This window comes from Podarcis pityusensis (assembly GCF_964106645.2).
Source record: "Podarcis pityusensis genome assembly, chromosome: 14".
NCBI lineage: Eukaryota > Metazoa > Chordata > Lepidosauria > Squamata > Lacertidae > Podarcis > Podarcis pityusensis.
This window is the reverse complement of record NC_138039.1, coordinates 41,093,198-41,104,251: the sequence shown is the minus strand read 5'-3', so window position 1 is coordinate 41,104,251 and position 11,054 is coordinate 41,093,198. Positions and strand designations below refer to the sequence as shown.

General features: G+C 49.5%; 1 protein-coding gene across 1 annotated transcript; it reads left to right on the top strand.

Annotated features, from left to right (window-relative positions):
- Positions 1-203: 203 nt before the first annotated feature.
- On the top strand, positions 204-4,531 carry LOC308463698 (uncharacterized protein). Its single transcript, XM_080982273.1, has 2 exons — positions 204-608; positions 2,923-4,531. The coding sequence occupies exons 1-2, from the start codon at positions 305-307 to the stop codon at positions 3,666-3,668; spliced, it is 1,050 nt and encodes a 349-aa protein (XP_080838399.1). The 5' UTR covers positions 204-304; the 3' UTR covers positions 3,669-4,531.
- Positions 4,532-11,054: the final 6,523 nt, after the last annotated feature.

Sequence of the window (11,054 nt, the reverse complement as noted above, 5' to 3'; positions counted from 1 at the left end):
TATTAAAGGCCCGTCCCAAGCCTTGCGTTCACCTGCGCCAAATCAGTCGTTGAGTCGCATCCAATCCATGGTCACTGGTTTGGCTGGTGACCCTGCTGCGCTGGCCCGTGTTGAAGCTGAAATGGACGGCCTGTTGCACCGCTGCTCAACTCCGTCTACTTCTGCTGCAAGGCCAGCCGCTCCCGCAGGCGCATCATCTCTGGTGTCGTCATCTAGCGAAGAGGAGAGAGAGTTTATAGCAGCTGGGGGTTTCTTACCTAATACTGTGGCCCAAACCCCTGATTTACCCAAGTCTCAGGCTGCCATGCCGAAGGGTCGGGGTGGTGCCAGGGGAACGCCCAGGAGGAGGGCATCTGCTCGGATCCAGGCAGTGCAAGCAGCAGGTGCGCCGCCCCCAGCAGCTGTGCGCTCGGTTTCTGGTCATTCACAGGTTATCTCTTTTCAGTCTATTCCGGGCACCGCTCAGCAGGGTGATGCTTCTGAGTCTTCGGTAGAGGATAGCCTTCTTCCACCTCTGAGACCCTCTTCTGGTGGGCACCGTCGCCGCAAAAAGAGTTCCAGGAGGCGCGCCAAGAGAAGGTGGAGGGATACTTCATCCTCTCCCTCAGGTACTTCATCCTCTAGTTCAAGCAGCGATGAGGAGGCCTCTCTCAAGCTTTACTGGGGCTTTGGGGAGTCGACGGGGCTTCCAAAATGGGCCTGGGAGCGAAGGGCCAACTCTCACAGAGCAAAGTACGGGGCAGTTCAGGATTGTCGAGATGGGGTCCTGGTACCTGAGGTAAAGGTCGCCACCAACTCTGTCAGGGACCTCATACCCGGTGCCCACTTGACTACCAAGCTGCGGTCCAGGATTTTGGATGGCCGTTATATTGACATATTCAGCCTTGCCCCTCCGCAAGAGGGTCAGGACCCACAAGACAAAGGCTCCACCGCCTCTAAAAAACGGGCGGTGGTAGCAAAGGTGGATAGGACATTTGAAAGCTGGCTGGATAGCTTCCAAGTTTTTGCTGGAGTCGTGTCCGCAGCTTATCCTAGGAGATCTTTGCATCTATGGGTGTATTTGTCTATTGTCCGTTCGGCCTTTACGATGGCTGGAGAATCAGCTGCAATATCGTATGATGAGAACTTTAGGCGCAGGGCAGCTAAGATCCCCACGGCCCGCTGGGACCGGAAGGATTTGGACGTATGGACCACTTTTGTGGCTCCGCGTATTGACAGGAAGGCTGCAGAACCTCAGAAATCTAAGGCTGTCCTACCAAGGGTGGGTCGTAAGTTGTTTTGCTGGGATTTTAACAAGGGTACCTGCCTGCGACAATTCTGCAGGTACTCACATGCATGTGAGAAGTGTTCTGGGAACCATCCGGCTTCAGCTTGTACAGGGGGCCGTCGGTCCTTTCGGAAAGGGGGGGGCCCCCAGCAGCCCCCAAAAGCCGCTCCTCCGGCTCCAGCCGCTGGAGCAGCAAAGTAATACCTTGTCCTCTCTAGCCTATACCCCGGTACGGCTACAGCCGCTCCTGTTATTATTGCAGCCATATCCAGACAGGGCGTCGGCGTCTTATTTGCGGGATGGTTTTTTCTTTGGGCTTTAGGATTCCAGTGGTTGCCACGCCGGTGGCTAGGAGTCCTGCAAATCAGAGGTCAGTTTTGGATATGCCAGAGGTGGCACGCAAGAAGATCGGGAAGGAGCTGGCTTTACGTCGTATGGCTGGCCCTTTCGTTGTTCCCCCATTTCCCAATTTGCATATTTCACCGTTGGGTATTGTTCCTAAAAAAGCCCGGGGAGAATTCCGCCTAATTCACAATCTCTCACACCCTAAAGGCACATCAGTAAATGATGTTATTCCCCCGGAGCTTTGTACGGTAAAGTATGCTTCCCTTGATCAAGCGATCAAGATGGTACGGAAATTTGGGCCAGGCGCCCTAATGGCCAAATGCGACATAGAATCCGCATTTCGGCTGCTTCCTTTTCATCCCGATGACTTCTGGTTACTGGGCTTCCAGTTTGATGGAGGATTTTATATTGATAAGGCCATGCCTATGGGCTGCTCGGTAGCCTGTGCGGATTTTGAGCGTTTTAGTTCATTTTTGGATTGGGCTTTGCGCAAAAGGACTGGTCTGAGCGGTGTCACTCATTTCCTGGATGATTTTTTATTGGCCTCAGCCAATGATACAGGGCACTGCGTTGCCTTACTACAGGCCTTTGCCGACTTAGCGGAAGAGCTGGGCGTGCCGTTAGCCGCGGAGAAGACTGAAGGTCCTTCTACGCGTCTGACTTATTTGGGTATCTTGTTGGATACCGTGGCTCAAACATCCAGGTTGCCGGCAGATAAAATACTTGCGCTTAAAAGAGTCATTGAGGAACTGCTGCCCTTGAAGAAGGTGACCTTGCGACAGTTACAGTCGTTGCTGGGTCACCTGAATTTTGCTTGCAGAGTGGTCACCCCGGGGCGACCATTCTGCTCACGTTTGGCCAGACTCATGTCAGGTTTGAGATCCCCGCAGCATAGGGTGCGCCTTTCAGCCCAGGTGAGGGCTGATCTTCGGATCTGGTTGGAATTCCTGGAGGAATTCAACGGGGTGTCTTTGTGGCAGGACACTTTGAACCTCCACACTGATTTCCAGGTGCATTCCGATGCCGCGGGGTCTATGGGGTTTGGCCTGTATTGGGATGGTAGGTGGTGTGCAGAGCGCTGGCCACTAGATTGGCGTGGGGAATCCATAATTCGGGACCTAACTTTTCTGGAGTTTTTTCCCATTGTAGTGGCGGTGAACGTGCTAGCCAAGCAGTCTTCACGATCCACTAGGGTATCCGCCCTGTTGCGGGCTTTTGTTTTACATTGCTTGCGTTTTAACATTGTATTTTCTGCACGTTTTGTTCCTGGCATGTCTAATGACATTGCTGATGCTCTGTCCCGTTTTCAGATGGAGCGGTTCAGGTCCCTGGCGCCAGTGGCTCGAGACCGTCCGGAATTTTTCCCGGATCATCTCTGGAACCTTGGCAGCACTTAGTTTTACAGGGAGTAGCTGCATCTCTTGCCCCCTCCACGTTGAGGTCTTATAAGAAGGCTTGGACTGATTTTTTACAGTTCACTGTGCAGCAGGTGGTGGGGGGAGCGGGTAGCCCCCATTCTACCACCCAGGTGCTCCAATACCTGGCACACCTATTTCAGAGGCGTCGGGCAAACAGGACGCTGAGACTGCATTCTGCAGCAATTTCCTTCTTTAGCAAGGCAATTTTTAACAAGGATCCATGTGGGAAATTTGTGGTGCGTAAGGCACTTGAAGCCTGGGGGCGACTGCGTCCCTCCAGGCCAACTTCCAGGCGGCCCATCACATTTCATCTGCTGACTAGGATGCGCAGCAAACTGAGGAGCATCTGTTGGTCCAGGTTTGAGGCTCGGTTGTTTTCCGCAGCCTTTTCTTTAGCCTTCTTCGGGGCCCTGAGAGTGGGGGAGGTGGTCCTTGAGCCTAAGCGGGATGGAGGTTCTAGGGGTTTGTTGCTGCAGGACGTGAGCTTGTCTCCGTCAGAAGTGCAAGTCAATGTCAGGAGTTCAAAAAACGGATCAACTGGGAAGGGGAGCGGTGATTCGGCTCCCAGCAACTGGGAAAAGGGGCCCGTGCCCAGTCAAGGATCTCCAGAAATATATGGCCCTACGACCGCCAGGTGAGGGCCCTTTGTTTATTCATGAAAATGGGCATCCGTTGGCCCGGCACCAGTTCACCAAGGTGCTGCGCAAGGTGATTGCGGCTTGCGGCCTTGCAGCTCCCGAGTTTGCTCCTCATTCCTTTCGGATAGGGGCTGCAACGACGGCTGCTCACTGGGGTTTATCGGTGGAGAGCATTAAGGACCTGGGCCGGTGGAGGTCAGATGCGTACAGAGGTTATGTACGGAAATGATGTGATTGCATGTGCTTACGTTTCTTGTTTCCACCCTAGGCCCAGCAGCTATACGCATCTGGATTGTGGGGCACAGTATTGTACACTGGGCTGCTAGCAGAGCTCGTCAGTCCGGAGTGGGTGATGGCCTTGGCCTGCCACAGCACGTGCGTGTGTCCTGGATCGCCAGAAGGGGGATGCTGTGGAAGGAGCTTCTACCGCTTATGCAGAGGCGTGTTCTCATGGAAGGCCCTCCTACAGCGATTGTGGTTCAGCTCGGAGAAAATGATATGGTTTCATCTTCCTGTTATGTCCTGCGGGCTGTTATGTTGGAACATTTGCGGGAATTGGCGGCCATGGTGCCGGCAACTAAAATAATTTGGTCACAGTTGCTTCAACGCCGTAAGTGGCGAGGTAGCCCCTGTTTGGCGGCCACTGAACGGGTTAGAAAGCGGATTAATTCTGCGGTGAGCAAGTTGGTGGTCAATTTGGGGGGGGTTGTGATTCCACACCCTCTGATTACGTTCAAAGCCGCTGAATTTTTATGATGGATGGGGTTCATCTGTCTTCTGTTGGAAATGATGTGTGGTTACGTTCAGTGGTGGATACGTTGAGGGCGTGTTTGAGGCTGTGAGTGGTTGGCGGCGAGCATAAGGGCTCGAGTGGCAGTTAGGCATTGGTTTAAATTGGTTGGTGGAGGGGTATGGATTGGCTGTGCCTGCCCCTCCAATGCTGGTGCTGCACGGGAATTCCGTTAAAGGAATTCAGGGGCTTACCATCCTTTCGTCCAAACCCCTGGAATCGGGTTCGGGCCGTGTAAGCCCCTAGGAGCATGCAGGGAGAAGCTGAGGGTCTGTGTCACAGCTCCAGTCATCCCTGAACTTGTTCCTCCACACTGGCTTTCGCTGGAATCCGGGAGCCAGTGCTGTCCCCAATGTGGGGGGGGACAGCTAGTCATAACCAATGCCTAAGCAACCACTCACAATGTGTATGCTAATAAAGTTGTGGCCAAAATTATGCCAAAAACCTTAAACAAAAATTATGTGTGATGTGTGAGTTATTGGGGTAAGGGTGTTTTGGGGGACCTCAGCACGCAAAGCGTGTTCTCACTAAAGGAGAGCACGTGTTGCGGATGGGGCCGGACAAAGCACCCTGCAATGACTAGGCAGGTTGGAATAAATGGGGCCTAGTGCTGGTTGGTGTTGTGTTGCTGGGGAAAATTTGTTGTTGCAATTTTAGGGGTGGGATCAGAGGATATTTAAGCAGGGTCCACAGCAGGCTACTTTCTCTTTCACTGTGGACATCGGATCACCCACCCGCCCTCCCTTGTTGGGGCTTGCGCTTTGACCTTGCTTTGCCTGTCATGGGGTCGTCCGCATTGGTGCGGGGGCCTGGTAGGAATTTTTCCATTTGGCTGATTAGTGTGTGCCATTTGGGTTTTGCCTATTACTTAGCAAATCGTCACAACTTGTAAGGTTGGCGGTTAGGCATTGGTTTAAATTGGTTGGTGGAGGGGTATGGATTGGCTGTGCCTGCCCCTCCAATGCTGCTGCTGCAAGGGTATTCCGTTAAAGGAATTCAGGGGCTTACCATCCTTTCGTCCAAACCCCTGGAATCGGGTTCGGGCCGTGTAAGCCCCTAGGAGCATGCAGGGAGAAGCTGAGGGTCTGTGTCACAGCTCCAGTCATCCCTGAACTTGTTCCTCCACACTGGCTTTCGCTGGAATCCGGGAGCCAGTGCTGTCCCCAATGTGGGGGGGGGGGACAGCTAGTCATAACCAATGCCTAAGCAACCACTCACAATTTGTATGCTAATAAAGTTGTGGCCAAAATTATGCCAAAAACCTTAAACAAAAATTATGTGTGATGTGTGAGTTATTGGGGTAAGGGTGTTTTGGGGGACCTCAGCACGCAAATAAACTCCACTTTTTCAACCATTTTGTTCTCCAGTTTGTCTTCTTTTTCTACCCCTGATATTTATTAGCTTAACCATGGAAGGTAAATTCAGGACTTTTTCTTTCCTCTGTAAGTGATGTCGGTTTTATCTGGGAATCGATGACCTCCTGGCGGGTCTGATGCACTCAATATTTTGTCTCACCTACGTAGCCAACTCACATGTGCTATAACAGAACTGCCAAGAAACTGAAATCAGCAAACCTAACTTTTTATAATATGGGGTGGGGTGGAGCAGGATGGAAGTGGGGAAAATAAAACAATAGAATTGACTCTCTTTTCCCACTATGTTTGAATGTGTGTGGCATCCTCTATGTTCCTATGACTTTAGCAGTGGAGGATGGCCCATTAGAAAAGGTAAAGGACCCCTGAACGGTTAAGTCCAGTCAAAGGTGACTGTGGAGGTGCAGCACTCATCTCACTTTCAGGCCAAGGGAACCGGTCTTTGTCCACAGACAGCTTTCTGGGTCATGGGGCCAGCAGGACTAAACCACTTATGGCACAACGGAACACTGACGGAAACCAGAGCGCATGGAAACACCGTTTACCTTCCCGCCACATTGGTACCTACAGTGGTTCCTTGGTTCTCAAACACCTTGGTACTCAAACAGCTTGGAACCCAAACACTGCAAACATGGAAGTAAGTGTTCCGGTTTGCGAACTTTTTTCAGAAGCCGAACGTGCCCCATTTTGAGTGTTACGCTTCCGATTTGAGTGCCACACTTCCGTTTTGAGTGTTACACTGAGGTCTGTCTGTTTTTTGCTATTTATTTTGTGTTTGTTTTTGTGGCTCTCTTTTTTTGTGACTGTGTGGAACCCAGTTCAGCTACTGATTGATAGATTGTGTGACTGCACTACATTGTTTATTGCTTTCATTTTATGGATCAATGGTCTTGTTAGATAGTAAAATTCATGTTAAATTGCTGTTTTAGGGATTGTCTTTAAAAGTCTGGAATGGATTAATCCATTTGGCATTAGTTTCTATGGGAAAGCGTGCCTTGGTTTTGAAACGCTTTGGTTTTGGAACAGACTTCTGGAACGGATTAAGTTTGAGAACCAAGGTACCACTGTATTTATCTACTTGCACTGGCGTGCTTTCAAACTACTAGGTTGGCAGGAGCTAGGACAGAGCAACGGGAACTCATCCCGTCATGGGGATTCGAACCGCCAACTTTAGGCTGCCCTCGGCCAGCCCCTTCCAGCAGGCCTTCTTACTTGCAACCATTCTGGGGTGGGAGGCACTGGCTGCCATTTTCATCCTCCTCAGTTACAGTATTGCCCTTGCAGTGCTTACCAGAGAGGAAGATGGAGACACAACCAGAATTAGTTGGCTCTGCCTGGTTCTAGCTGCTCCTGCTGTTGATATTCCTTGCCTTCTTCCCTACCAGTCTCAATAGGCACCAGCCACCACTGCATTTTGTTGACAGAGGGAGCTAATCATGCTTACCTCTCCCATTGAAATCAACAGGATCTAAATGCTTAATTTGGGATGAAAGAATTAATGTAACGAGATAGACTTTGATTAACTGATCTGACACAAAAATATATTTTTAAAATTGTGTGTGCGTGTGTACATACCCAGTGGTACCTTGGTTCCTGAACGGCTTGGTTCCCAAACAAATCAGCTCCAGAACATCGCAAACCCGGAAGTTAGTGTTCTGGTTTGGAAGCCAAATGTCGGTTTCGGCTGTTGGAATTGTTTGTGGGGCCAATCAGACAATCAGAAGCTGCGCCTTGGTTTGCAAACATTTTGGAAGTCAAACAGACTTCCAGAACAGATTGAGTTTGGGAAACACGGTACCACTGTATATATATTAAAACGAAGAGATAGAAGATGCTGAACATGCTTGCTGAAATAAAATTATTCTTAATGTGTTTTTAATGGAAGGGGGGATTATTTGGGTTGTTTTCATTTTTATTATTTATTTTGTGTCTTTTATAAGTGTGATTTATGTCATGAACCACTTTGAGATCTATGGGTATGAGGCGGTATACAAATAAGTAATAAATTATGCCCCTGTCCCAAAAGCAAGCAAAGGATCACCTCTCTTAATGCATCATCTAAGTACACAGCTCTCGCTCTCTCTTTTTTGCAATGCATACCTGGATGCAGAACGTTTTGAAGGCATGCCTGCCTTCTGGGTGCTAGAATAATAGGAAAGTGTCTTTCTCTTGTACCTGCCAGTCACTTTATTTTCTGGAATTGGAACCACAGAGAAGGGCTTCAGAAATAAAAGTGCTCTCATATATTCAGGGTGGCCAAACTCTTCAGAGTCAAGGGCTGTGTTTTCACCAGGTAAAAGCAGTCAGTCCGGGGTCACATTCCTGTGGCAGCAATTGGGGGCAAAGCAAAAAGTAAATGTGACATCCTTTCTGTCTCCCCTCTGCATCCATCTATCCAATCCATTCTCCCTCTTGAACACCCTCGAACACCCATCTTCTCATCCAGCCATCATCCCTTCATTCTCAGTACATGGAAAGACAACAGAAGCTGGCATGCATCCCATAGGCTGCACATTGCCCACTTGTCCTATATGAACTTTCCAAAATCAGAAAGAGGGGTCTTTCTATGTGCCCCAACACCATCTAAGGCATGCTTGTCAGACGCATGAGAAAGCCACTTCCAACCTCAGGAGGAGGTGGTGTTGCGGGCTTCACACCCCTAACATGTGCACAGGGGCTGGCTCTCAGCCTCCGTGCAATTAGTGGAATCCTCGGCCTCATCATCCCCTGGGCAGCCAATCGGCTGGCCCAAGGGGTGTGGCCCGCCCCATTTAAGGCAGGCGCGGCTGGGAATCTCCCTCTTTGGCCGCTCGCTGCTTCGGTTTCCCGCCCTTCATGGTTTCCCTTCTGACCTTGCTATGGACCTCAGTTGGTCGCCGTTAAGGGGCCTGGTAGGAATTTTTTCCACTTGGCAAATTGGCACCAGCCATTTGGTTTTTCGCCTACCTTGTAGCAAATCGTCACAACTTCCTCAGTATTGGCGGTTAGGCATTGGTAGTGGTATTGTTATGTAGATGGATGGGGGGGGGAGGAAGTGCCATCACCTCCCCCGGATATTTAAGGGTAGTCCGATAAAGGATTCTGGGGGGCGTGGCCCTGTCCGAAGCCTATGGAGGTGAGGGCCTAAGGCACACCCCTGATCGGTGACCCCAGGGGAGTTCCTAGTTGATGTGCATCAGCAGGGCTCCCCCTGCTGGTGAGAGCCAGTGTGGTGTAGTGGTTAAGAGCGGTAGATTCGTAATCTGGGGAACCCGGTTCGCGTTTCCGCTCCTCCACATGCAGCTGCTAGGTGACCTTGGGCTAGTCACACTTCTCTGAAGTCTCTCAGCCCCACTCACCTCACAGAGTGTTTGTTGTGGGGGAGGAAGGGAAAGGAGAATGTTAGCCGCTTTGAGACTCCTTAGGGTAGTGATAAAGCGGGATATCAAATCCAAACTCCTCTTCTTCTTCTTCTTCTTCTTCTTCTTCTTCTCCTCCTCCTCCTCCTCCTCCTCCTCCTCCTCCCTTCAAGCAAACAAGCTGAAGCCGGATAGTCGATTAGGACCAATGCCTAAGCCAATACCGCTCATCACCTGTAACCAATAAAGTGGTGGCAAATTTTAGCCCATTAACCTAAAATAACGGTGTCATGTGTCTTTATTCCTACTGGGGGGAGGCGGGAACTCGCCACGCAAAGGGCTCAGTGGCTGCACCTAAGCTTTTCAACTCCATATTTAAGGGAGACCATCTTGGTCTCCTCTTCAATCACCAAGAAATAAAAACCACCATGTTTACCAAGGTAACTTGTTTTTCCTGCAGCTTGTCTTTCTGCTGATTGCTGTTCTTCAGTTTGTTTGGCTGTTTCATCAGCTCTTGCTCAGATTTGTTGCTATTAATTGTGGTTTGGTTCTGCTAGCATTTGCTTATGTGTTGTATATGTATATTATGATTGTAGGCTGTCTTGTGAAGTTGGTGCATAAAGGCAAGGTATACATTTAAAGCAAGCAGTTAGAGACAAATTCATATGCGGTCTGTTGGGGTCTGGGTCTGTTGTCACAAAGAAAGCAGGGATGCAAAAGGCATCTATTTCTATCCCAACCCATGTTCATTGCACACAATACTGTTTCTGTTCTACTGCGATTCAGCTTCCAACAAAACTACATTACCCATTTTGCTGTCTGCTGTGGTAGGAATTTACATAATCATTTAATTAACTGTGCAAATAGGTTATTCCACACTATTTCAACGCAAGGGGGTGGGGCAGAGTCATCAATTACACATTGTTTGCACCCTGAAAACCATAGCAAGTGAAGACAGATTGTAATCAATGGGTTGATTACTGTTCCAGGCAGAGGACAAGTGAACATCGGCAATTTCTGTCCCCATTTCTGGCCAGAATTCTCCAACTTTCCTAAAAAGAAAGTAATCAAAACTCCCATGCTGCCGGCACATACCGTCAGGAGAGCTTGCAGCAGCTCTTTGGATCTGATTTTTAGCTTCATGTAGACCTCAAAAGCCTGAGAGGTGAGCAATGCAGAAACTAATTAACTGAAGAGAGGAGAAAGCAAAATGTGAAGACCAAATCGGAGAGAACAGATCTGTTCAAAAAATGAACAAAGCCAGCTAGGTGAAAATGGGAAAGAGAGCCTTAAACAGTTCAGTCAACCTACTGCCTGCCTTGCAGAAGGCAAGACCTTAGGAAGACATTCGCTGGCCTCAGCCACCAATAGTTAATTTCTTAATCAAGACGGGGAAGAAAGGGAGGGAGGAAAACAGTTCTTGGGCGTAAAGATTTGATAGGAAGGTGCTGCCACCTACAGGGGTGATGGTCACCAAGACGGTTATCATTCCCTCTATGTACAAAGTTCGGAGGCAAGTGTATATCATTCTATAGCAGGGGTAGGCATCCTAAGGCCCGTGGGCCGGATGCGGTCCAATTGTCTTCTCAATCTGGCCCACAGATGGTTTGGGAATCAGCGTGTTTTTACATGAGTAGAATGTGCCCTTTTATTTAAAATGCATCTCTGGGTTATTTGTGGGGCCTACCTGGTGTTTTTACATGAGCAGAATGTATGCTTTTATTTAAAATGCACCTCTGGGTTATTTGTGGGGCATAGCAATTTGTTCATTCCCCCCCCCACTCTCTCTCTCTCTCTATATATATATATAGTCCGGCCCCACACAAGGTCTGAGGGACAGTGGACCAGCCCCCTGCTGAAAAAGTTTTCTGACTCCTGAGCTAGA

Bases quoted from the DNA above. Each gene is read 5' to 3' on its own strand.
- LOC308463698 (XM_080982273.1), top strand. From the start codon at position 305: ATGCCGAAGGGTCGGGGTGGTGCCAGGGGAACGCCCAGGAGGAGGGCA. The intron at 609-2,922 runs GTACTTCATCCT...TCCCGTTTTCAG, and splicing joins TACTTCATCCTCTCCCTCAG to ATGGAGCGGTTCAGGTCCCT.